The 26,743-nt window shown below is 43.4% G+C and overlaps 2 protein-coding genes across 2 annotated transcripts in view; both read right to left on the bottom strand.

Annotated features, from left to right (window-relative positions):
- NRTN (neurturin) overlaps positions 1-26,743 on the bottom strand; it is a 148,827-nt gene that overhangs the window by 14,093 nt on the left and 107,991 nt on the right. The window contains exon 2 of the mRNA XM_088448884.1: positions 1,044-1,266. Within this exon, the coding sequence (XP_088305010.1) occupies positions 1,044-1,239 (196 nt within the window). The 5' untranslated portion in view covers positions 1,240-1,266. The remainder of the gene's footprint in view (positions 1-1,043; positions 1,267-26,743) is intronic.
- Positions 12,951-26,743, bottom strand: part of LOC148504016 (uncharacterized protein F54H12.2-like) — a 188,477-nt gene continuing 174,684 nt past the window's right edge. Inside the window, exon 2 of the mRNA XM_088448920.1 lies at positions 12,951-13,414. Within this exon, the coding sequence (XP_088305046.1) occupies positions 12,951-13,414 (464 nt within the window). The remainder of the gene's footprint in view (positions 13,415-26,743) is intronic.

Below are 26,743 nucleotides of genomic sequence, written 5' to 3'. Positions count from 1 at the left end.
ACTGTCTCATAATCTTTCACATTTTAATATCCAAATATGTATAACCAGGTAAAATTATTATTGTTAAAATTTATGCTGTTACCTTTCTGAATACAAATTTAACAGTATTTTAATAAGTCAAGTGTGTGTGTTTGTATCACATTTTGTGATACAAAAGAGAACATGTACTGTAAGCTACACAATCTTAAAGGTGACAATGCTAAAGAAAGAAAGAAGCCACAAGGACAAAGTAATGTGTATAATAAAAACTACAGGAGGGTACATACAAATCAATAGATTAATAATTGATATTATTAAAGTAGATAAGCTGTTACAGGCATACGCTATTCACATCTTTATTCCAATAAGCTTTCTTACTGTACATTGCAAATCCTCCATTCAACTCTTTATGAGCCACGCTACCAACTAATACACATGAATCACATCAGTCTCCTACTTTAAAGGAAACATACTACTGTTTTTTTAGAAGACGTAAGTGAATAAGAAAATCTAAACTAAAAATACCAACTTAAATTCCCTTTCCCTTCATCTGCCGTCAGTAAATCATTATAGGCCATGAGCTTCTTCACAACTTGTATAAAAACAATGCATTATTGTCTTTCATCTCAAAACCACAAGCAAACGATGAAGAGCCCTTACTTTACATTACAATCTGGTTTGTGTACATGAATGTTAACCACCTCATTTGAATGTTAATACAACAATAAATTAGATGTCATGCTCAGAGTTACTGCCAAATGCTATGGTAATTGCTTTTACATTCAATGCCAGGTGGAAATGAGGTAACCTGCAGTCCTCTTCCAAAGTTGTAAGTCCCCATTCATTAGACTATTGCCATGTTTATTGTTACAGTATTTATATTAAATGCTCTCTACAGAAAGAATCCGTCCTTCCAAATTTATGGTGAAGAGATGAATGGTATATCTATGTGTTTAACTAATGTGAGAAAGAACATTAACACGAACACTGTGAATCTTACAGAGAAAAATGAATGTTGCTAAACGGAGAATGAATTAGTAGTTAGTGAATAAATCCACTCTTACATTGGGAAATCATGGGTGGTTTGCGTTCTGTGGCTCGTGGGAATCTTCGTTGTCTCTTTGGTGATGAACTGATTACTGACCGAGAGGAGGTTGAACTGAATTTCCAGTTCCGTGAGAAGACTTCTGTGCATACTAGTAGGGACAACACAGCACAGAGGAGCATCAAGGCAGGAGCTGTCCTCTTCCATACCTTCATCTTAAGAACAATCAAGGCATTGAGACTCTGCAAAAGACATGGGGCAGTGTCAGAATAAGATGAAAATTATTTGTTAGTTTGCAAACCTTAAATGAAATGGTAAAGGCATTGGGCTGATTATGTGATCATTATTTATATATTAAGATTTAAGCAAAATAAATAGAAGTGAATCGTTCAGCTTTATATTTAAATAAAGAGGATTGCTAGAATTGTATACCTTCATATCCCTCTATACCATAGAACACTACACATAAAGCAAATTAAATGACCATTGAAAACCATGCTATTGCATTACAAATACATAGCTTTGATAAAACATATTTGATATAGCATATGTAATATTAAACAGTGTAGACAAACCCATACAGAAGTTGTACTGTGTCAGCAACAAAAGCTTTACTTTCCTTGTGCTTCAAATTTCACTGACCCTGTACATTTGTCTGTGTGTGATTTTCTAATGAAGCACATCTTGACTTGTGCAGACTAACTGGGTACTAACGGTGAGCTGGATTTAATGTACCGCACTAACTGTGTGACTATTAGCGTGGCTGATCTGGGATCATTTTTGCAACGAGGGGAAAGGGGGTGTCGTTAAATGACCTTTGCTATAAAAATAACAGTCCTTCTGCATGTTTTACCAGGATTACTACTTTTCAATATACATGAAAGGGAACATTATTGCCTACTCCCAGATTATTTGAACACTACAGAGAGAAAATATATTGTATAAGGGGGGAGGGGGAGGATTAAATGTAATTCTGTAGTTGTGGAATTGTGGGCCGAAGAAGCTTTTCCGTCTGCCCTGACTTCCTAGAAATATTTGTTTTGGCACAAAGTTCACATACAGTTAACACATTTTAATTCTTAGTAATTAGACATTATATACTGATAACACACAGCATTACCCCTGTTTTTGTGTCACTGAGTAGTCTGTCCTTCCCTTTCTAGCCTGTGACACAGGGACTAATGTGGTAAAAGAGAAAATGGTATAAGGGGGGTTGTGATTTTCTACGAGACTCGGTTTGCATGTTTTCCTAAAGGTTTTCTTGCTTTTTGTTCTATGAAATATTTACACAATGAACACAATTTAGTAAAGCCATACACCGACTGGATCTTAGCTGCTGCATTCATCTCTTTGTCTAGTATAAATGGGCTTTTATACTTCATATTGTGTATGTAGAGGGTGTGCCTGTTTTTGAGGAATCATCTTCTAGACCCCTATTCAGTTCCTGCTCATTTCCCTTCTACAAAGTTTAAAGTACCTATTAACCTCACTTGGAAGCCCAGTCAAATACTGAAAGAGAATAGCAGCCAATGTAAAACAAGGAATGGAATCAGAGCATGTGGCTATATAATGTCTTGCTGTGCTTGACAGTGATAGTGTTTTGGATTAGCTGCTAAAATGGAGTTACTATAGCGCTTGGTTCATTTCGATTGACTTCTGCAAAGAGTCATCATGGGGCGTATGTACAGACAGATAATTGGAGTTAGATGTTTCTCGGATCCAGGTCACATTTTGTCTGAATAATATGAATTGTAAAACTATTTTTAGAGCAGTTTGGCAAAACATTTTATGGGCTGAATGTTCCTTCATTATTCTATGCTGTTGAAAGGCGTGAACTTAAGTACCGGGGTAAAGAATTTAAAGGCTCCTGGAAGTATCAGTGCTAGATGTGTATGTGGAGCTAAATCACTGGGAATAATTTCTATGATTTGCAGTTTAATGTGACCATGCAATGTGACCACAGCCTGCTTCTGACTGCTATGCTTTCCTTATTTCCATTTTTAATTTTCCAATGAAGGATTATTAAAAGTGCAGATACAGTACTGTACCTCTGCTTTCTAATATTTACTTTCTGGAAATGGCCTGTATGGCCAAGATGTATAAATCAGATATTATATTCTGGCATAAATAAATCTGTACTACTGGTCTTAAATTAAGTACTGCCTCCCCTCTTGGCTGCTTTAAATTCTGAATGCACTCCACAGTCATAAAACATGCTCTTCACAAATCCATATTTTGGTTGTTGTTGTGTGGACTGGATCTGTCAGATTTGGTGATTGATGGACTAGATGAAGCCATCCGTCCCTGAGTTTGTTAAAGTGTTTATTATACAGGTCCATTTGTCACCAGAACTGAAGCTGCAGACATGATTCGCTGAATATGTTACCAGGTAACACACCAGGGACAGATGTCACATAAGTGTTTTCTACTTTGTTTTTCACACTGAAAGTAAATTACCATCACATTTATCATGCACAGTTTCCTTGTATATCCATCTTACATTTAGGTTTTTGGTGCCTGAGGTACGAGGAGATAAGGAGATTTTTCTAAGCTTTGCTGTTTTTCATGTCATTTTCTGAGTAATGTGGCACGCTCTTAACCATTTGAACAACTCCATTACGCTAAACTTTATCTAGGAAATCTAATTTCCTCTCTCTGTATAATGGAAATGTTTTGTTACTTACCTTTCATGCCTTAAATATAGCTGAGGGGTACTGTGGAGGAAAAGGCTCGTTATGCTTTACAAATCTGGACATCTTAGCTGAACTTGCTGCTATCTGTACATCATACTGTAACTTAAGTTCTAAACATCCCAATGTCATGATTGTCTCCCTGTCCTGTGTTTGTCCCGATTTGTATGCAGCAGAACAAATCTTTCTGGTAAAAATGCTGATTGTGGCCATGCAACCCTTTATTATGCAGTAATGCCCTCAGCCTGACACGCCACACTCACTGCCTCGGTTTGAACTCAGGTAATGTTGGAAGGTGACTAAATGAGGCCAGTAGATAGAGAACACTTTTTCGTCAAACTTAATTTGACAGGTACCACGCCCCCAACCCCTCCCATAACTCCTCCCCATGGCACTCCCACTTTTTCTCCCCCTTTTGATATCGTTTAATATGGTTTTAATATTGAGACATATTAAATCCATATAAACTGATATCTTTTTTTGATAGGGTTTTGATATAGAGATAGGAATCAAATGTATATAAATGCGATAGGCCTTGATATAAAATGAGTGCATTGTTTAATCAGACAGTGCTGCTGTTAGATGAAGCATCATCAGTAAGATGTTTTGTTCCATAGACAGTATTGTTGTTAACCCTTCGTGATAGCTATAAAAGTAAATACATCTTTAGCAGGCAGCCATGCCTACGAAACAAAAGAAATGGCGCGTCACGCCGCGCCGCTAATCGAAAAAAACGGATGAAAAAGGCGTATTACACGGTATTGAACCCTGGCAGTTATAGCGGCTTTGATAAGTATTATAAGGCCAATAAAGACGCGTTTAAAAGAACGGAAATTAAAAAATGGATGCAAAAACAAGACGAGTATACGTTATATAAACCGGCTAGGAAATTCTATAAAAGGAACATGATCTGCGTATCCGATATAAATCAGCAATGGCAATGCGATTTGGTATCGCTGATAGACCTTGCGATGGTTTTAAGTATAAACAGTTATCGATATATTCAGTAAGAGAGCCTGGGCCGTAAGTCTTACGTCTAAGAGCGCAGCAACCGTTGCTAGCGCTTTTGAAAAAATATTTCAGCAGGGCTGCGTGCCAAAGAAGCTGCAAACTGACCGCGGTAAAGAGTTTCTAAACAAAATCCTAAAAAAACTGTTAGAAAAATACGATATACATCATTTTACGGCCAACAACAACGTAAAGGTGGCGGTTATAGAAAGATTCAACAGGACTTTAAAAACACGGATGTGGCGCTATTTCACAGCGCAGAATACCTACAGATATATAGATGTTTTACAGGACTTCATGTACAGCTATAATAACACGTATCATAGAACGATTAAGTGTACACCGTGTGATGTGAACGCCTCTAACGCTCTGAGCATTTTTAAGACGACGTACGACGAATACTTTAAAGCTAATAAAATACAGCCTCGATTAGCCGTTGGTGAGCACGTACACATCTCCAAATATAAGGATATATTTCAGAAAGGCTATGAACAGAATTATTCTGAGGAAATATTCGTCATACAGGCTGTGAACACTAAAGGACTTAGGCCACTTTATATGTTGGCGGATCTGTACGGTGAAGTTATAACTGGCAGTTTTTACCCCGAAGAACTTCAAAGCATTCCCAAAAACTATAACAGAACTTACAAGGTGGAAAAGATTTTAAAAAATAAGACGGTCGGTGGTCGGATTCAATGTACGATCATCTGCTGCGTGATTACCCCTGTATGCGCTTTATAGAGGGGCTACCTGAGACTTTTAACGACGACCAACTTTTCTCACCCGATAAGGTTAATTTAGCAGTGGTTGATGATCTGATGGAGTCGGCTAGTAATAATTCGGAGATTGAGAAAGCTTTCACAAGTATGTACACCATAGAAATCTCAGTATCATGTACCTTGTGCAAAATGTGTTTTGTCAGGGTAAAAAGAGCAGAACTATACATTTAAATACAAAATATATGGTTCTTTTTGAAAACCCTAGGGATAAATTGCAAGTGACGACGCTGGCTAGGCAAATGTATCCCGGTAAATCGATGTTTTTTTTAGAGGCTTTTGAAGACGCGACCAGAGCGCCTTATGGGTATTTACTGGTTATTTTAAGAAACAACACGCTTGATGAGTACGGTTTACGAAGCGGGTTATTCCCTCCGGATACACCGGTAGCGTACGTCTTTAAAAAGCATGCTTCTAAAAAGCTGTAATTCTTCAACTTTTAGTCATTCACCATAGCGACACCATCAGCGAGCATGTCGGCGCATTTACGTCGCAATTGGGCGCTTTTAAAAGCGTTAATAAAGGCACCACCGACTCAAAGAAACGCTATTTTATCCACGGCTTCAAACAATTTAGTGATGGCTATTTGTGAGATTACGCTCAACATGCTAAAAGGTAAAATACCATTGTCAGAATGACAGTTGAATTACCTTAAAAAGAAGCGCAACCTTATAAAAGCGCTATGTAATAAGAAATGCACCATTGGTAAAAAGAAGCGTTTGGTGAAACTGTCCGGCGGATTTATTAGCTCGTTGCTTGGCTTTGCTATACCGTTAATAACGGGACTTCTGACAAATCGTTGATGGAATACGCTGAGAAAATGTATCTGGTGCCTCAGCAGCAGATAGAGCGCTTGCGCAACAAACCGGGTAATGATCATATACGTAAAACATCTGCGCAAGGCCTAGATGCAGAGATCATAAACATACTACAGAGTAATGATTTATCGGAGTATGATAAGGCTAAGCGTTACACAGCCGCATTGCAGAAATATCTGGTGTTGAGTAAGCAGTCTGATAGAGAGATGTCAACTTTAACTCTCTTAACGCCTGAAACACCAACTGTTCTTCAAACAGCTAACACTGGACAGTCAGACGGTTCTGACGCCGTTTATCAAGAAGTTTTGGACGGTGTTAATGACCGATATAGGAAAAACAGCGAGATACTTTTAAATAAAATGACCGGGTCTAAACTAGGGGTGTGCACCGGCCACTTTTCGTGTTTTGTGTTTTGGTTTTGGATCTGGATCTTTCTTCGTGTTTTGGATCTGGATTGGTTTTGCCAAAACCACCCTTGCGTGTTTTGGGTTCTGGGTTTTGTGTTTTGGATCTGTATTTTTTTGAAAATAAGCATAAAAACAGCTAAAATAACAGAATTTGTAGGTTTTTCTGCTCCTATGCTATTATTAACCTCAATAACCTTAATTTCCACTCATTTCCAGTCTATTCTGAATACCTCACACCTCACAATAGTGTTTTTATGTCCAAAAGGTTGCACCGAGGTAGCTGGATGACTATGCTAAGCGACACAAGTGGGCGGCACAAACACGTGACCCATCTAGGCGTGAAACTGCAGTGGCAGACAGGATGGCATTGAAAAACTAGGCCCCAAACTGTACATAATGCAAAGAAAAAAAAGAGGTGCAAGATGGAATTGTCCTTGGGCCCTCCCACCCACCCTTATGTTGTATAAACAGGACATGCACACTTTAACAAACCAATCATTTCAGCGCCAGGGTCTGCCACACAACTGTGGCTGAAATGATTGGTTCGTTTGGGCCCCCACAAAACAAGCTGGCAATTTATCTGTCCCTGCACAAACTGGCTCTACGGAGGCAAGATGTCATCCTCATCCTCCTCATCCACCGATTCCTCACCCTCTTCAGTGTGTACATCCTCATCCTCACAGAGTATTAATTCGTCCCTGCTGGAACCACAGGTCCCTCTGTACGTTCTGGAGGCTGGTCTCCCTGGAAGAGTTGATAATTCATTTTATGAACATCATCTTCTCCACATTTTGTGGTAGCAACCTCCTACGCCTTTCGCTGACAAGGTTCCCGGCTGCACTAAACACTCTTTCGGAGTACACACTGGAGGGGGGGCAACTCAGGTAAAATAGAGCCAGTTTGTACAGGGACCTCCAAATTGCTTCTTTTTCCTGCCAGTACAGGTACGGACTGTCTGACATGCCTACTTGGATGCTGTCACCGATGTAATCCTTTAACAGACAGACGCACGCTTGTCGCTGCTGCTTTGAAGATTCAAGTGCGGCTACAGCCCACACAATTCACAAAGACAGAAAAAAAAAAAGAATATTTTTATTGTTTGTGGAGCACACTTTGAGGGTTACACCACCCTTTAACAGACAGACGCACGCTTGTCGCTGCTGCTTTGAGGATGCAAGTGCGGCTACAGCCCACACAATTCACAAAGACAGAAAAAAGAAGAAGAATATTTTAATTGTTTGTGTAGAACACTTTGAGGTGTCACCACCTTTAACAGACAGACGCACGCTTGTCGCTGCTGCTTTAAGGATGCAGGTGCGGCTACAGCCCACACATTTCACAAAGACCGAAAAAAAGAACAATATTTTAATTGTTTGTGTATAACACTTTGAGGTGTCACCACCCTTTAACAGACAGACGCACGCTTGTCGCTGCTGCTTTAAGGATGCAGGTGCGGCTACAGCCCACACAATTCACATAGACAGAAAAAAAAAGAACAATATTTTAATTGTTTGTGTAGCACACTTTGAGGGTGTCACCACCCTTTAACAGACAGACGCACGCTTGTCGCTGCTGCTTTGAGGATGCAAGTGTGGCTACATCGCACACAAGTCACAAACACATAAAAAAAATAGTTTTTTATTTTTTGGAACACTTTGAGAGTTACACCACCCTTTAACAGACAGACGCACGCTTGTCGCTGCTGCTTTAAGGATGCAGGTGCGGCTACAGCCCACACATTTCACAAAGACCGAAAAAAAAAGAACAATATTTTAATTGTTTGTGTAGAACACTTTGAGGGTGTCACCACCCTTTAACAGACAGACGCACGCTTGTCGCTGCTGCTTTAAGGATGCAGGTGCGGCTACAGCCCACACATTTCACAAAGACCAAAAAAAAAGAACAATATTTTAATTGTTTGTGTAGCACACTTTGAGGGTGTCACCACCCTTTAACAGACAGACGCACGCTTGTCGCTGCTGCTTTAAGGATGCAGGTGCGGCTACAGCCCACACAATTCACAAAGACAGAAAAAAGAACAATATTTTAATTGTTTGTGTAGCACACTTTGAGGGTGTCACCACCCTTTAACAGACAGACGCACGCTTGTCGCTGCTGCTTTAAGGATGCAGGTGCGGCTACAGCCCACACAATTCACAAAGACAGAAAAAAAAAGAACAATATTTTAATTGTTTGTGTAGCACACTTTGAGGGTGTCACCACCCTTTAACAGACAGACGCACGCTTGTCGCTGCTGCTTTGAGGATGCAGGTGGAATCTAGACGGGATTTGGAACCGAGGACACACTACCTCCATCAATTGTCTAAATCCCACTGCACTAATGTCGGATACCGGACGCACGTCTAACACCAACATAGCAGTCAAGGCCTCAGTTATACGTTTTGCTTCAGGATGACTGCTGTCGTACTTCATCCTCATCGCTAGGGACTGTTGGAGGGTCAATTGTTTAGTAAAAGTAGTGATGTTCCTACTTCCTCTCTGGGATGATGAACAACTCCCAGCAGCAGCAACAGCACTAGGAGGAAGTGGTTCTTGATCTTTCCCTATTTTATTTTTATCGGAGAAAGTTTGGTCCTCCATTTATGTTATATTGATATATATACGTGCGGCTAAAGCGCACACAAACACAGAAAATATTATTTTATTTTTGCTGGAGAGTAGTGCACTTTGTGGGTTACACCACCCTTTAAGAAATGAGCCAGCCGGCTCTTTACTTATGGGACACAGGCACGCGCTTGGTGCTGCTCCTTTGTTGATGCACGTGCAGCCACAGTGCACACAATTCACAAACACAGAAAATAATTTTTTTTTTGGTTTGGACTGGAGTGTACTTTCGGGGGTTACAGCACCCTTAACGGTCAAGCCAGCCGGCCCTTTACTTATGACACAGGCGCACGCTTGGCACTACTTTGTTGATGCACGTGCGGCTACTGCGCACACAATTCACAAACACAGAAAATAATTTTTTTTTTGGTTTGGACTGGAGTGTACTTTCGGGGGTTACAGCACCCTTAACGGTCAAGCCAGCCGGCCCTTTACTTATGACACAGGCGCACGCTTGGCACTACTTTGTTGATGCACGTGCGGCTACTGCGCACACAATTCACAAACACAGAAAATAATTTTTTTTTTGGTTTGGACTGGAGTGTACTTTCGGGGGTTACAGCACCCTTAACGGTCAAGCCAGCCGGCCCTTTACTTATGACACAGGCGCACGCTTGGCACTACTTTGTTGATGCACGTGCGGCTACTGCGCACACAATTCACAAACACAGAAAATAATTTTTTTTTTGGTTTGGACTGGAGTGTACTTTCGGGGGTTACAGCACCCTTAACGGTCAAGCCAGCCGGCCCTTTACTTATAACACAGGCACACGCTTGGCACTACTTTGTTGATGCACGTGCGGCTACTGCGCACACAATTCACAAACAGAAAATAATTTTTTTTTTGGTTTGGACTGGAGTGTACTTTCGGGGGTTACAGCACCCTTAACGGTCAAGCCAGCCGGCCCTTTACTTATGACACAGGCGCACGCTTGGCACTACTTTGTTGATGCACGTGCGGCTACTGCGCACACAATTCACAAACACAGAAAATAATTTTTTTTGGTTTGGACTGGAGTGTACTTTCGGGGGTTACAGCACCCTTTAACGGTCAAGCCAGCCGGCCCTTTACTTATGACACAGGCGCACGCTTGGCACTACTTTGTTGATGCACGTGCGGCTACTGCGCACACAATTCACAAACACAGAAAATAATTTTTTTTTGGTTTGGACTGGAGTGTACTTTCGGGGGTTACAGCACCCTTTAACGGTCAAGCAGCCGGCCCTTTACTTATGACACAGGCGCACGCTTGGCACTACTTTGTTGATGCACGTGCGGCTACTGCGCACACAATTCACAAATACAGAAAATAATTTTTTTTTTGGTTTGGACTGGAGTGTACTTTGGGGGTTACAGCACCCTTTAACGGTCAAGCCAGCCGGCCCTTTACTTATGACACAGGCGCACGCTTGGCACTACTTTGTTGATGCACGTGCGGCTACTGCGCACACAATTCACAAACACAGAAAATAATTTTTTTTTTGGTTTGGACTGGAGTGTACTTTCGGGGGTTACAGCACCCTTAACGGTCAAGCCAGCCGGCCCTTTACTTATGACACAGGCGCACGCTTGGCACTACTTTGTTGATGCACGTGCGGCTACTGCGCACACAATTCACAAACACAGAAAATAATTTTTTTTTGGTTTGGACTGGAGTGTACTTTCGGGGGTTACAGCACCCTTTAACGGTCAAGCCAGCCGGCCCTTTACTTATGACACAGGCGCACGCTTGGCACTACTTTGTTGATGCACGTGCGGTTACTGCGCACACAATTCACAAACACAGAAAATATATTATTTTTTTAGCACTTGGGGGGAGCACCCCTGATGGACAGAGCACCCCCTGGACAACACTACAGCACTCCTTTAGGACTGGGACACTGCACAGGACTTTGGAGTGGACACAGCCCCTATGGAGAACTGACTGCACAACACAGTCCAGCCAGCCCCTATGGACTTTGAAGTAGTGGACACAGCCCCTATTAACAACAGCAGCACAGCACAACACAGCCAGCCCCTATGGACTTTGAAGTAGTGGACAACAGCAGCACTACACTACACTACACTACACAGCCCTAACTCCCACCCTCCCTCTTCACTGTCCACAGCCGAGTGAGAAAATGGCGCCGACGCGGGTACCTTATATAGGATCCAAAACCCGCGAGACTCGGAAGGCGGGATGATGACGTTTTGCCTCGATTTCAGATCCGAGTCAGGCGGGAAAAGTCGAGCCTGACTCGGATCGGACTCGGATCGGGGGGGCTCGGGGGGGTTCGGATTTCAGAAATCCGAACCCGCTCACCCCTAGTCTAAACACATCACAAACTGGAATGCTAAAGGCGAGTTTCTATATAAAGTTAACGCTGTACAGAGATCCAACATGCTGGATTTAATAAGAAGCGTCACGCAAAGTTACAGCGTGTCGAGCCGTAAAATGCCGAATGGGTGGGACGAGATTATGCAAGCCATGGCGGAATTAAATATACCGTCCACAGTGGTCGGCAACGCGTCCAATAGGCTGTACCTAGACCGTTTAAAGGCAGAAACATATACCGATGGTGTTGGGTATTTATCAACCCCACCATTGCTACAAATGCATAAGAAAGGACACTTAAATGTTTTAAGCACCCACGGATTAACAACGACACACGGTTACTTAATGCCTAGAAAAAGATCTTTAGAAGTGTTTAAGGATGCCCCGTGGCTGAGTCTATAACCTATTTGTATTGTATATTGTTTTTAAGCATATTTATTGTAATTGTAATGAAGTTTAAAAATGTTTGTTTATTATAGCGCTGTATCATTGTACATAAAATGCTTCAAATACCTTTCTGATTACAATTGTTATGATATTGCAACGGCGCTGTATCTGTAAATATACTTTTTATGTTACAATAAAATATGTTTATGATTTAGAACTCATTGTTTTGTTCTTTGTTTCTAATCAGTGTTTATGGAAGAAACACGCAACAACATAATGTTTAAAACCATTGTTTATTATAGTTATGAAGCATTTTACATAAAATGCTTCAAACGCATGGTTGGTTACAAGTTACGCATTTCTGTATACATTTATCCGTATAGCGGCTCAAACATTGCCTTTCCGGCTGCCGCCTTACAAACATTGCAACTAAATGGTCATTACGTTTTGTATCTTACTAAATCGGGCCAGAATTTCCTCATATTTGTAGTTTTTACACTTGTAAAGCCTTGTAACCGACGGTTTTGGTGACAAATGGTTTTTGAATTAAAATGTAAAAACTTTATGATATTCTTTGGGAAAATAACGTTGTCCGGCGCGAGTCCGTAAGAATCAAAGAAACAACAAATACCCGCTTCATTAAAATAAACGGCCAACCAGTGTTCGCCGGGCTGACCGCTACTATGCGTGTTCATTACAAACGCGCATGGGTAATGCGCCAGTTTATCGGTAGGCAACATATCGCATGCGTAGGTTCCTTTAAAATAACAGCGCTTGCTTGGTTCCGTGTAGAGAATACAATTTATCTGTAGTGTGTTCATTTTCTCTTTTTTTTTTTTTTATACCACGTAATGATATTCGTCAAAAGACTCGATAAAATATTGAAATAGTTTCTTTCACTTATAGGTAATCATACAACACATCACGCCTTTGATTAATCTCAATGATATTATCAAATAGAGCGTAAATGATCACGTTGACTGTACGATCCAACGCTTCCGCAAAGCGGAATTCGGCGCATAGATTGCCCGTCCTTATCAGGGAAAGGTGCTCTCCGCACTCCTGCTCCGGTGACAGATCAAAAGCAAATAGCGTGTAGCTGTTAAGGTACTCTTCACGGTCGACCAGTATTCCGGCGTCAGATTTCTGCTTATTTGTGATCTGTATGAGCGACATATACTCTCTTACAGCATTACCGTGTTCAAAGTGTGGTTGAAATGGTTTTACCAGGTGCGTTGTTCCATCCAGATAAAGGGATGCAACGTTCACATTTTTATGTTCAAAACAAAGGGGGTTCCGATCAAGGGCTCCTGAAAATGCTTCGTTGTCCACACACCCGACTATGACGGTTTTTGGCACTTGACCTAAAAATAGATTTTCTAGATTAAACACTCTACTGCCTGCGGGTACGCTGTAGATTTTCATTCCGACGCGGTCAATCGCGTATTTCGCGTTGCCGTTTAGCAGGCCCTGTGCGTGACCAAGGCGCATGGCCGGTGAGACCTGCACTCTTTTCACAAATAGGGACACTGCGACGATCTGTATTTTAAAGGCATCCGCTTCAGCAGACATTAAGCAGAATGAGTCTTTGTTTCTGGTGAGTTTAATCTTCAGGTCAATGGCGTTTAAAATTAGTTTATGCTGGTGGAAAAGGTCGCAGTGAAGTGGTCCTAGCAATTCGACCGTGCGACTCTGCGCTGTCGCTCCTGCTCGTTTTCTGAAACCCGTGTTAGGTCCGTCCAGCACCCTGTTGTTATGTTCTCCAGCCACATCTTTGAAAAATAATCCTGTGGTGTGCTTTGTTGACAAAGCATCGGCGCTATAATTCAATATAGTCTCAATGTATGCGCGGTAGGCGTAAAGATTGTTGGATTGTGATATGAGCCTGTCGCCCAAAGTGACATCCACCTGTCTGAATAAAGTCGCTATGGGGTAATTAATAAGGGCAACCCGTGCCCCTTGGGCTATCGCCATATTATCGGTTCGTACGATCTTGCACGTCACATACATCAGGGTGTTGTTCAGATCATAGTAGTGTTCGCCGCTGGCCGCTATATAAAACTCAAGCGGCGCTGTATCGGATAACGCTGCTAAAGCCTGAACTTCGATGTATAGACTTTTCTCTATGCTAGTTTGTGTCGGGGGCACGTCAAAAAGATCCAGCTCTGATTTTGCGCATTCGACGGACTCGGAGTATATGAAAGACATGTTATTTAAAAAATATCACCAGCACCGCGCTTCGGTTCTCTCTTCTTCTTCTTTAAGCTGCGGCGTCTCCTGCTTTTATTTAAAAAAGGGATGCCCCAAGGCGGAAACGGTATCGTGCGCTTCCGTTTTCTTTTAGACACGCCTTTTCTTGTATATATTATTCCTGAACCATCTTGTTTTGATTGGTTCGCCTCGTGTATTTTATTCACCACCGCTGTTGTGGCGTGTCCAATAACGTCTTTTGCGATATTGTGCGCCGCGGTCTTCACGTGCGGCTTAGCTAACTCTAGACCTCTCCGGAAAAGAGGCACCGCTTTTCTGAAAAGGCTTAGAAAAATACCGCCTAAACCGCAGCCGTACATGTAAGCGCTGCCGTGAAAACCGGGTAATCCATTACAGGCTTGCGCTTTATAATATTGCGCGTACAGCATCGGATCGCCATAATTTTTAACAGCGACCATTCTGCCTGGTTAATAAAAATCGTTTTTGCAATGTCTAAAGTGTAATTTTACGATCGCTTTCCCAAACTTGAATGCTATGTTCTCATTCTGGTCGTTCTTTATCTCTACGGTAATCGTGTCAAAATGTGCTTTGCACAAAAGTACGTAATCTGGCTTCTCGTATCGAATTGTGACCATTTCATTGTTACGCCCCTTAATTTCAACAGTCCGTAGCAACGGTACATAACTATCACCGACCCTCTGGTGTTCGATAATGTCTGTGTACACGTATAACGTATATTGTCCCCCGTTGATGTCGGCGCACGGTTTTAAAAACCTAATTTTAGGTTGTAAACCCAGTATCCTCTCCAGCTTAACACCGGCTGTGATCTGGTACATCGGCTTATTTTCGAAGGATACGGTGCGTTCGAGGGGATCGTACCATAGTTTTAACCCTCCATCCAGATTATGACGATCAATTTCAGAGTTGAATGCATCGACTAGCGCCTCGATTGTTTCATAATTTTCAACACACAATTGCGTATATCGATTGTATTCCACGTGTGCGGGTATTGTATTTCTGTAAGAGCTACATCCCATTCGCCGCTTAAGTGTATCGGCTTTGCAAATTTTGTTGTATAGTTAGAAATCTGATTTTGCGGGAATGTGTCCGCCGACGCGTTACTGGGCAATGTTATTTAGAACGACTTGTCGTCCATCTCTCACCTTGTTTAGAGCGTGATGCGCTTTATATATCTTTAATCTCAGACGCTGCGACCCAGCTGTTAAATTTTGCGGGATAACTGCGCCACTTGACCAACGCGTATTTCCGACCACCGACCGTCTTATTTTTAAACATCTTTTCCACATTGTAAGTTCTGTTATAGTTTTTGGGAATGCTTTGAAGTTCTTCGGGGTAAAAATTGCCAGTTATAACTTCGCCGTACAGATCCGCCAACGTATAAAGTGGCCTAAGGGCCTGATTCAGAGCTGCACGCTCTGACCAGAGCGCTCGCTCTGAATCAGGGCCCTCCTACCTCAACTTGGAGCGGCCTTATGGATGCTCACATAGCTGTGGGTTACCACTCACAGCTAATGCGAGCGTCCATGATGATGGTCGCGATGGTGAAGACCATCGTGACCATCGGGCTTGCGACGGAGACCCTGCAGTAGGGTCTCGCTGCCGCAAACCCTGGAGTGATTTTGGCTCTATCAGAGCCAAAATCACTCCCACTGACATCACTACTGTCAGTGGGGCCGGCTTCAGACAGTAGGTGTTCCCACGGGAACGCCTCCGTCTGGCAGCAACGCCCCCGGCACGCCCACCAAAGGGGGTGTGCTGTCAATCAACATCGACAGCATGCCCCCTTTGGTGCGAGACCCGGAGCGACGGCTACCCCGTCGCTAGCCGGGTCTCGCGCATGCGCACAACGGAGCTCCCTCCGTCGTGCGCATGCACATTTGGGTACCATCGACCCACTTGCGAGCATCCTGCGCTCGCGAGCGGGTCTGAATGAGACCCTAAGTCCTTTAGTGTTCACAGCCTGTATAACAAATATTTCCTCAGAATTATTCTGTTCATAGCCTTTCTGAAATATATCCTTATATTTGGAGATGCGTAAGTGCTCACCGACGGCTAATCGAGGCTGTATTTTATTAGCTTTAAAGTATTCGTCGTACGTCGTCTTAAAAATGCTCAAAGCATTAGAGGCGTTCACATCACACGGTGTACACTTAATCGTTCTATGATACGTGTTATTATAGCTGTATATGAAGTCCTGTAAAACATCTATATATCTGTAGGTATTCTGCGCTGTGAAATAGCGCCACATCCGTATTTTTAAAGTCCTGTAGAATCTTTCTATAACCGCCACCTTTACATCGTTGTTGGCCGTAAAATGATGTATATCGTATTTTTCTAACAGTTTTTTTAGGATTTTGTTTAGAAACTCTTTACCGCGGTCGGTTTGCAGCTTCTTTGGCACGCAGCCCTGCTGAAATATTTTTTCAAAAGCGCTAGCAACGGTTGCTGCGCTCTTAGACGTTAGGCTTACGGCCCAGGCTCTCTTACTGAATATATCGATAACTGTTAATATATACTTAAAACCATCGTTGTACTTCGCAAGGTCCATCAGCGATACCAAATCGCATTGCCATTGCTGATTTATATTGGATACGCAGATCATGTTCCTTTTATAGAATTTCCTAGCCGGTTTATATAACGTATACACGTCTTGTTTTTGCATCCATTTTTTAATTTCCGTTCTTTTAAACACTTCTTTATTGGCCTTATAATACTTATCAAAGCCGCTATAACTGCCAGGGTTCAATACCGTGTAATACGCCTTTTTCATCCGTTTTTTTCGATTAGCGGCACGGCGTGATGCGCCGTTTCTTTTGTTTCGTAGGCATGGCTGCCTGCTAAATATGTATTTACTTTTATAGCTATCATGAAGGGTTAACAACAATACTGTCTATGGGACAAAACATCTTACTGATGATGCTTCATCTAACAGCAGCACTTTCTGATTAAACAATGCACTCATTTTATATCAAGGCCTATCGCATTTATATACATTTGATTCCTATCTCTATATCAAAACCCTATCAAAAAAAGATATCAGTTTATATGGATTTAATATGTCTCAATATTAAAACCATATTAAACGATATCAAAAGGGGGAGAAAAAGTGGGAGTGCCATGGGGAGGAGTTATGGGAGGGTTTGGGGGCGTGGTACCTGTCAAATTAAGTTTGACGAAAAAGTGTTCTCTATCTACTGAGGCCCTATGTGTGCTATTGATCCACTGTGTCAAAGCAGTCACTAGTACCCCTTCAGACTTAGGCAAAAACCCTGGATTTTGCCGGGACACAGTAAACTACCTGGGTCCGGTGTATGTCTGAAAGGGTCCGACCCGGGTTGACAGTTCCGGGTCCATGTCCCTTCAATCGTCCAGGGTTATTCCCAGATGTGTTGGGAAGGTGGTTCTGATGGAGCGCGAAAGGTGTGAGGGGGCGCCCGCCGGCTGGCTGGCTGAAGTCTAACCGGCAGCTCTCTAAGCTGACAGTCTGCCGGGTGCCAGCTCCAGGGACATTTCAGTCTGTGTGCATTGTGCGTGTGACATCATGAGGTCTTTGTCCATTGTGCATGTCACGTTATATTTCCAAATATAGGCCCTCATTCAGAGCCGTACGCTCTGAGCAGAGCGCACGCTCTGAATGAGGGCCGGGCTCCATTTTCATGGAGCGTCCTCCTGGACGCTCGTATAGCTGTGGGTCACCACCCACAGGCTATACGAGCGTGCATTGTGATGGTCGCGATGGTCGAGACCATCGCGACCATCGAATTTGCGAGCCGGAGCCTGCGGTTGAGGTTTTCAACCGCAAGCTCCGGAGTGATTTTGGCTCTATCAGAGCCAAAATCACTCCCACTGACATCACTAGTGATGTCAGTGGGCCGGCTTCTGACGGGAGGCGTTCCCGTGGGAACGCCCCCGTCAGGGAGGCACGCCCCCGGCACGCCCACCAAAGGGGGCGTGCTGTCAATCAACATTGACAGCACGCCCCCTTTGATCGGACACAACGAGCGAAGGACTTTCCTTCGCTCATTGCGTCTGGCGCATGCGCACAACGGAGCTCCCTCCGTCATGCGCATGCTCAGTCCATAACATCGACCCACTTGCGAGCGGACAGCCGCTCGCGAGTGGGTCTGAATCAGGCCCATAATTTTTAGGTGCCTGCGTAAGGGATGTGAGCTGAGGTGAGGTGTAGGGGAGGGGGCACTTATATATTTAATGCAGTCAGTGGCTGAGGGATTTTATAGGAGGTGGGGCTGGCCTGCTATAATTAGTGAGGGGGGAAGCACTTATATAGTTAATACTGTCAGTGGCTGAGGGGTTTCATAGGGGATGGGGATGGCCTTCTATAGTCAGTGAGGGGGGATGGGAAGCATTTATATAGTAATACTATCAGTGGCTGAGAGATCTTATAGGGAATGGAGCTGGCCTGCTATTATCAGTGAGGGGGGCACTGATATATGATCAATACAGTCACTGACTGAGAGGTGTAATAATGGGTATTATAGGGGATGAGGGAACTGCTACACTCAATGGGGGGGTGATATATAAAATGGTCAGTTAGTGAGGGGTGTAATAATGAGTTACTGTATAGATGATTGGGGATATGGTGCAATCAGTGAAGGGAGGACAGTAATATAATGCAATCAGTGAATAAGGGGTGTAATAACAGGAATCAGAGGAGATGGAACATAATACATTTCAAACATCCCTTGTATTTTTACTTAAATTAATGTAAGAGTTAGGGGCTGTGCTCATACGCACCCACAGGAGGATTTCTGAGTACCTAGAAATCCCCCGGCTGCCGCTCCATCACAGCTGAACCAGTGCTCGTGGGTGCCTGAGATCGATTACCTGGGCCCAGTCGTCTTAGGGGGCCTGCTGCCTGCCTGCTGCCACCATAATACTGCTTTAGGGGCAGCCGGCTGTTGTGTGTGGGAACCCGCTCCCGGAGCTTGGCTGTCAGATGATGTGACTGCTGGACGCGTTGCGGGAGCAGTCATCTCCAGAACGTCAGTGACCGTCGTGACTGTGCTCATAGCTAGAGGGAATTTTCCTCCGTTCTCCCCAGCCCCAAGGGTCACTTACATAGGACTCCAGCCAGTGGTGGGGAGCCGCCCCCAGCCGCCTATAATATCCTAGGGAAGGTGAGTGAGTTGCAGACGCCATGTGTGTACATGGCTGCTGCCGCCTGAGTGTTGTGACTTTTGTAGTTAGGGCAGATCCCCGGAGGGAAGAGGTTGTGGTGCTACCTGGCCACTGCGTGATGGGTGCAGCGTCTGGGCTGGCAGTGGTGGCTCCTGCCACTTCCTCATACATTATCTGTCACCTGCCCGTCTCATGATGATATGTCAGGTACCATTGTCATCATGATGATGACTGGTGTTTTCTTTTTTTGTATATGAAAAAACGTAGGAGTGATAAGAGGAGAGGAGGGAGAGCGGTAAAGGGATGAGAGATGGAATGTGGGAGTAAGAGGTGCAAAGAGTGAGATAGAGGGAAGGAGAGGTATAGGGGTGATAGAGAAGGAGGGAGTGAGAGGTACAGGGATGAGAGAAGGAAGGAGTGAAAAGTGCAGAGTTAATGAGGGATAGACAGTATATGAGAGGTGCAAGGGGTAACTAAGTAAGGGATGGAGGAAGTAAGAGGAGCACTTGCAGGGGTGACATGTGAGACAGTAAAGAAAGGGGAAATAAAACACATATGGGGATACAGGTGGATGGACACAGGGGAGGTATGAACACAGGTAGGATAACTTTCTATAATATAATATGGTTTCTTTTATCCTATATAGTTTTAAAAAGTTAAAACTTGATTGATTTCAAATTATCAAAATCCCTAAAGCTTTTAGGGTTCTAAGTGTTCCCCAGATGCCCGACCATTCTAGTCAATATTCCATATCCCCATTCACTGATTTTATTCCTGGCGCTTTCTCCTGGAGCCGAATGTGTGTGTATCACATGTCTGTCAGTTTGTGTCTGTGTACGTGTTTTTGTAATGCCGAACTGTCCATTAAATACAATAAATAGGGAATATTTATTGTGGTTAAATTTTTTTTTTATTGGCAACCCGCCTTTCAAAATCCTACGTTTGCCACTGGTGCTAGCCTAAAGCATCTGAAGCCAATATTCACTTGAATTGCATGAGTACCATATGTTCATAAACATCACTTGCAAAGTGACAATATTTGCAGTCACGAGCACACATCTCTAAGATTATTCAATCACTCAGAAAAAGAGAGCACTTACTGTAAAATATAAAAAAAATCATATGCCGCATGTGATAAAACAATAATGTGTTTATGGTGTTACTAATGTACTGCTATTTTTAAGGAAAACATATATATCTGTTTGTTTAAGGTTTAAACTGACATGCATCAGATAAATCATTCCTTTCCATTCCGTCCTGTTCCCTACAATAGAACTTGAGAGGGTAGTCACAACTACTGGTTTGCTTTGGATTGGGTTACTTAGTTTTTCTGCCATAAGGTGGAAAAAACAAGAAAAATATTTGCAATGATGTTATTGTCAATTGGACAATATGAAATAATAATTGGATGCCCATTTAAATATGAGATTTGTGAGTCTGTTTGTGCAGAGCAAACACAAATACAATAGCCTATTTCAATAGACAGCTAAAGCAACAGACAGCTTTCTCACAGTAGACATCAACGGGAAATACAAATATTAATTTCAAACTTCAAAAATGTGAAGCACAGCTGCTATTTTTCCATGTGCTACTAAAGTTGTAACCAGGTGCATTGCGGTTACATGCAGAGTCGGATTGTCCCACAGGGGTACAAGGCATACTTGCCTACTGTCCTGGGACGTCCGGGAGCCTCCCGAAAATCGGGTCCCGCTCACGGCCCCCCCGCAAGAGTAGGCAAGTCTCCCGGAATGGCCCCCTGCGTCCACACCCAGTAGCACCCACTTAGCGATGGAGCTGAACCACAGATGAGTGCTTGGTTTGCTTCTATAGAAACTATACCAACATTTGCTCTCCGGCAATCATTGTGTGCAGTCATGACACACTCTACCCTCTCCTTTTGCTGGCTGCAGCTTTAGTATAATGAACACAGTTCCAATAAACTACAATTAAATCATCCCAGTGGAGCGTGGTTGAATTTTATTTTACATTTTTGCAAATACTAGACCTAATAATCTCGTTGAGTTTTTAGAATCTGCCGAGGGGTCCCATATCACATGTACAGTACAGTGTATTTATGTGGTATATATAGGCCCATCATCATGTGCTTAATTATTATACATATGTTACATTATACTGAACTACCAGGACTATGGTGTATTCGCTCAAGTGCATTGCTGTTATCAATCTGGTACATTATCATTTATGTCAGAATTTTATATAAATATATATATATATATAGGTGCCCAGACCATGCACACTAATAGTTAGCCAAGCCTCTGGTGAGTGGCCACATCTAATAAGTATGGGCCCATACCACTGCATTCCCCCAGTGGGCCCTATATACCCCAGTCTAACACTAGGTGCATGTTCACTATGTTGGCCTTGGAACAACTCCCGGAAATAAAATCTGGGTTGGTATCTGGGTGGGTTTGACAGTTATCCTAAAGTGAGTAAGGTTGGGATCAATAAAAATGTCACTTTAAAGTTGAACTTCCAACAACTTTAGTCCCACCCCATTTAAACAGTTACATTTTTCTTCTAAATCAGTTTGGCCTTATTTTTTTAAAGTGAGAAACATCAGGATTATCTACATTACATGTTTCACTTTTATGTGCTTTAATGTTGGATAATATAAGCCTTAGGTTCAGCAGAAATGCACGTAAAATGTGCAAAATATGCTCCAGCACAGGATGAGACCCAATATTCACCATCACAGAGGCCACGCACCTTCCCAAAATGCAGGAAGTGCTCTTGTAAATGCACTGACTCCAAATCTTGATTTTGATTTAAATAAGTATATCAGTGGCTATGTGTGTGTGCGTTTGTCTGTGCTGTGTGTGTGCCTTTGTGTGGGGTCAAGTGAGTAGGGGGACCCTGCCTGTTTATTTGTACTGGACTTCACAATTTCTGATGGTGTTCCTGCAGTGGTAATTTTGCTACTGAATACTGCTTAAAGATGATATATTTTCCCTATTTTATATAGAGTTATCTTGACTATCATTGGTTGTATGAATATGTAGTTTAAATACCTCCAAACTTTTAGTCGTCTATAATCAAGTCAGCTTGTTTGCATGTACAAGAAGGGTGTGTGATCACTGTACATAAGGTCATGGCCACTAGGGTGGGTTGAAAAAAACTAAATTGTGAGTTTGAAAATTCCAATAGTGCAGAATAGTTGTGGGTCCATAACAGTAACTTGTGCGCCAAATTTCAAATCGGTCGGATAATTTTACTATCCCCAGCGGGCGCTTAAAGTTTTGAAAATTTTACACAAATAGGATATTTTGTAATCAGATGAAGGCATGGTTTTGGGGCACATATTTTGGCAATGAAGTTGTTTTTAGGTGAAAACGCTTCAGTTGAAATTAGTTAGGTGCAAACCTTCGGGGTAGACGAGGAGGCCCCTGAAAAAAGGTCAAAAGAATGCAATTTTCCATGAAATGCCATCTTTGCCTCATGTGCTCCTGAGATTGACTGGCACTATTTTCAGGTATTCTGACTTAAAATATTATTTTCTAAGAGGTAGGGAGAAGGGATGGACATCGGAAGCCCACCATCAAATGATGGCTGGACTTCCACCATTGAAACTTTCAATGCGATGGTAACTAAGCATCACATGAAAAGTATTCAATGTTAAAAACTATTTATATGATTTGCGCATGCGCAAAAAATCCTGCAGCGCAGTTGGCAGGGGGTGGGATTGGTGCGTCGCTAGCGGAGGGGCCTGGAGCAACATACATACTGTGTCCTCTCTAGTGCGGCTAGCAGCACTGCTGTGCTGTGGGGACTTTTGGGTACACTATATTTACATATACAGTCTGGCTCCAGAGTCTATCATGCCTGGCACTAGTGGGGAGGCCACTGAAGTGAGTCCAGTGTGTTACAGTGAGGAGCAGAGACACAGCTGACATTGACAGTGTGAGAGTGTGTCTCTGTGCTGTATGAGTGACTGCTACAAGGCGAGGGCTGCACTCCGATTGGCTCTCTGAGATAGTTTTGAAGTTTTCTTCACTTTGGGGTGATCAATGACTGATGAGGTGTCATTGGGAGTGATGAGACCTACGTCTTGCAAAACTGCAGTTGATACGGCAGTAGTTTCCCTATTCCATATGTCCCCCCTCTCTCCCCCCCCGAATCCATTGCAAGCTCACCACTTTCTTCAGGTGATCTTATCTACCACTATTATTATTCTCTAGGAGCCCAATGATCCCGAATACTTTCAGCTCAGTCGAGTGAAGAGGCAGACTGATGGGAGAACCCTCGTTACCCCACACTATAGTACAGAGTGCATATATATGCAGGGATACAGGATTCAGGTTTATGAAGGATGAAAGGACGCTGTAAGGTTCCAGTGACTAGATTTGAAGTTACAGTTATCAACATGTGTATAAGCACTTTAGGAATGGGATTATGTGTATATACTATACTATCCATGGTTAAATCAAATAGTATGGTTGACAGTATATTGTTGAATTAATGATAGAAGTTGGGCGACATATCATCTATTGGAAGGGGGCTAGATGCGAGGCAATTAATGAGATTAGTTTTGTTGAATTAAGCATTGTATATATAATAGGCGTTGTTTACATATTTACATTTTAAAGTAACTGTGTATACATATTGAACAGCAGCAACAATACCATTCCTCATCAGAGGTAGAATGACCCATGGAGTGGGAATATTGGAACAGGTGGAACAATTCTGCCTTTGTAGATTCCTACACAGCCTGGCAGTATAAGAGGAGGAGCATGAGTACTATGGAGCACACATTGAGAAAGTCCAGTCACGTGGACAAAATGCGTCAGGGTGGCTCCAGGGATGGGGCTGCAACCAGGCCTGGCAACAAGGGGGGACAAAGGGGATACATGTACAGGGCCCCGAGATTGCGAGGGGCCCTGGCCCCCCAGGAATCTCAGGAGCCCAGTTCATGCATCCCCCTTGCCTCTGCTGTATTCAGCAGGGCACAGAGGAGAAGGAGGCCGGCTGCCGGCATCCTGGAACAATAAAGTTTTGTTTTGACCCGGCGCGTTGCGTGCGACGTCATGACGTCACGCCACTGGGTCAGAGAGGAGCCGGGTCCAAGCTGCCAGGGAAGGGAACAGGATCAGTCCGCAGGTAAGTGGTGCTCGAGCGGTGGTTGTGGGGGCTGGGAAGACACGGTTCGGGAAGTGGTCGATGAATTGGCAGGCGGGATGGAGAGGACAGCACAGGGCTAGAGAGGAGCTGTGAAACACCGGCTGGGGCTGGAGTTGTGAGACACAGACACTGGGGCTGTAGGACAGGTGCTGAGGCTGTGAGGCTGGATCTGTTAGGTACTGGGGCTGTGAGTACCTAACAGATCCAGCTGTGAGGAAATGGCAGCATTTGAAATGGCAGTCGGTGTTGCTCCCCTATTTGAATTTTTGACTGTGCTGCAGCCCCAGTTCTGGAGCCGCCACTGCGCCGGATGGATCCACCAGCCACCAGCATTCACTAGCGGTCTCACAGTACTACCCAGCACAGTCCATTGTAACTGTGCGGTGTCAGCCCTGCTTACAAACTATCTCTAGGTGCTGTTTGAAACCCCCCTAGTCAGTTTTCCTGCCGCCTGCGTGGAGTGCAGTAGTGACCTTAGTGGCCTCTCAGACTCATTGCGCCCAAACTCGTCCAACTATTGAAGGTACATATTTCTTTTTATATTCTCACAATTTTGTGTATTTTGCTCAATTTATGAATGAAAATTACAAAGGTTGTGGTTATTTTGTGGAAATATGTAGGTTTGTCCAGGATGGCCTCTTACGCACACTGCGCCTCTTAAAATTTAGTATTTTTTGTTTTACTTGCTTTAAGGTTAATAAATGTGGTTTTGTAAATCAGATTTCCATATATTCTCTCTTTGCACATCCTAAGGAAGGTCAATGATCACTTTAAGAGCATTAGAATTGAGTTAATTAGGTGCTAATGATGATTTTATAACAGGCGCCTGTCAGGAGCACTGCGCCCGAATCTGGGAGTCCCAGAGGTGTGCCTGACGCAGGGTTAAGGAGGTTATTTTTATGACAGGCATTTATTGAACCTTATACTAAATAGTACATATGGATTGTGCTGATTGAGCATAGACTTATGTTGTGCATGAATATTAGGCAGACACTCCTTCCTCTGCCTCTATCAATTCAGATTCAGTTCTGATAGTTTCATATTTGTTAATTTGTAATTTTTTTTTACTTTTCCAGATTTTATGTTTTGGTGTTTATATTGTTTCTACATCTCATCAAGGAATCCGGACCACTTCTTTCTTCCGAGGGTAATGAACCTTGGCAACATTCAGCTATCATTTGTAACAGTGTGAATTACATTCAAGATACAAATTTTCCAGCGTATATATTTACTAGAGATTTGTTTCTAATAGTATAAGATTCTGATTGACGTTGCTGTGAATATATGCAAGTATCTGTGGAGAAACTTTTAGATTAATAGTGTCTTATTGTTTGTATTTTTATGGAATAATGTATATTTTTTATTGGTGAATTTGTAAAATAAAATATGTGAGACTACATTACATATCTTATGTTCTATAGAGAGCAGTGGCGGATCCAGGGGGGTCAATCAGGGTGATCGCCCCCCCTAACACATTGCTAAACTGATGCTGCAGTCTGTGCAGTGGAGTGAGCTCCGGCTACTTCCAGTCAGCCAGAGCTTTGAGGCACCTGACTCACCAGAGTGGATGGACAACCACTACCGCAGTGCTTGATTCCCTGTGCCGCGTGAGCGGCCCACCGGTGTACTGCTGGAGTAGAGGAGCAGCAGAGACAAACCCTCCCTCCCGCCAGCCAGTGTGCGCGTAGCTGCTGAAGCGTGACGTCACGACGCTGACGGGAGCCGACGGAGGAATGAGAAAGTGGTAAGGTAAGTAAAGGGAATCCTTCTACCTTACGGGCAGTGGCGTAACTATGGAGGGTGCAGGTGGTGCGGTTGCTATGGGGCCCGGCGGATTAGGGGGCCTGCCGGCCCAGCAAAGAACCCCCTGCACTCAGGGCCGTTTTAACAATGGGGCGAGTGGACAGCATGTTGGTCCTTGCTGCAGTGTTGCCTAAGGGGAGGGGACCTGGGGAGTAAGTACCCCCGGGCCCTCCTCTCTAAGAGTTACCCCCCACCACAGATCGGATCTCTATTACCGATCTGGTCTGCAGCGTAGCGCACCACACTCACAGCACTCAGTCAGTGACAGCCGTCAGCACCGCGCAGAGCAGTGCGGGGTTGAACTGCTGAGCGACGGCTCAGCTGTCCAATAGGATGGGAAGCTGCAACCTGTGGCTCCCACTTGCTGGCCAGGCTGCAGGGAA

The sequence above is a fragment of the Taudactylus pleione genome, unplaced genomic scaffold (assembly GCF_031769625.1).
Source record: "Taudactylus pleione unplaced genomic scaffold, aTauple2 ptg000471l, whole genome shotgun sequence".
NCBI lineage: Eukaryota > Metazoa > Chordata > Amphibia > Anura > Myobatrachidae > Taudactylus > Taudactylus pleione.
This window is presented reverse-complemented; position numbering and strand designations above follow the sequence as displayed.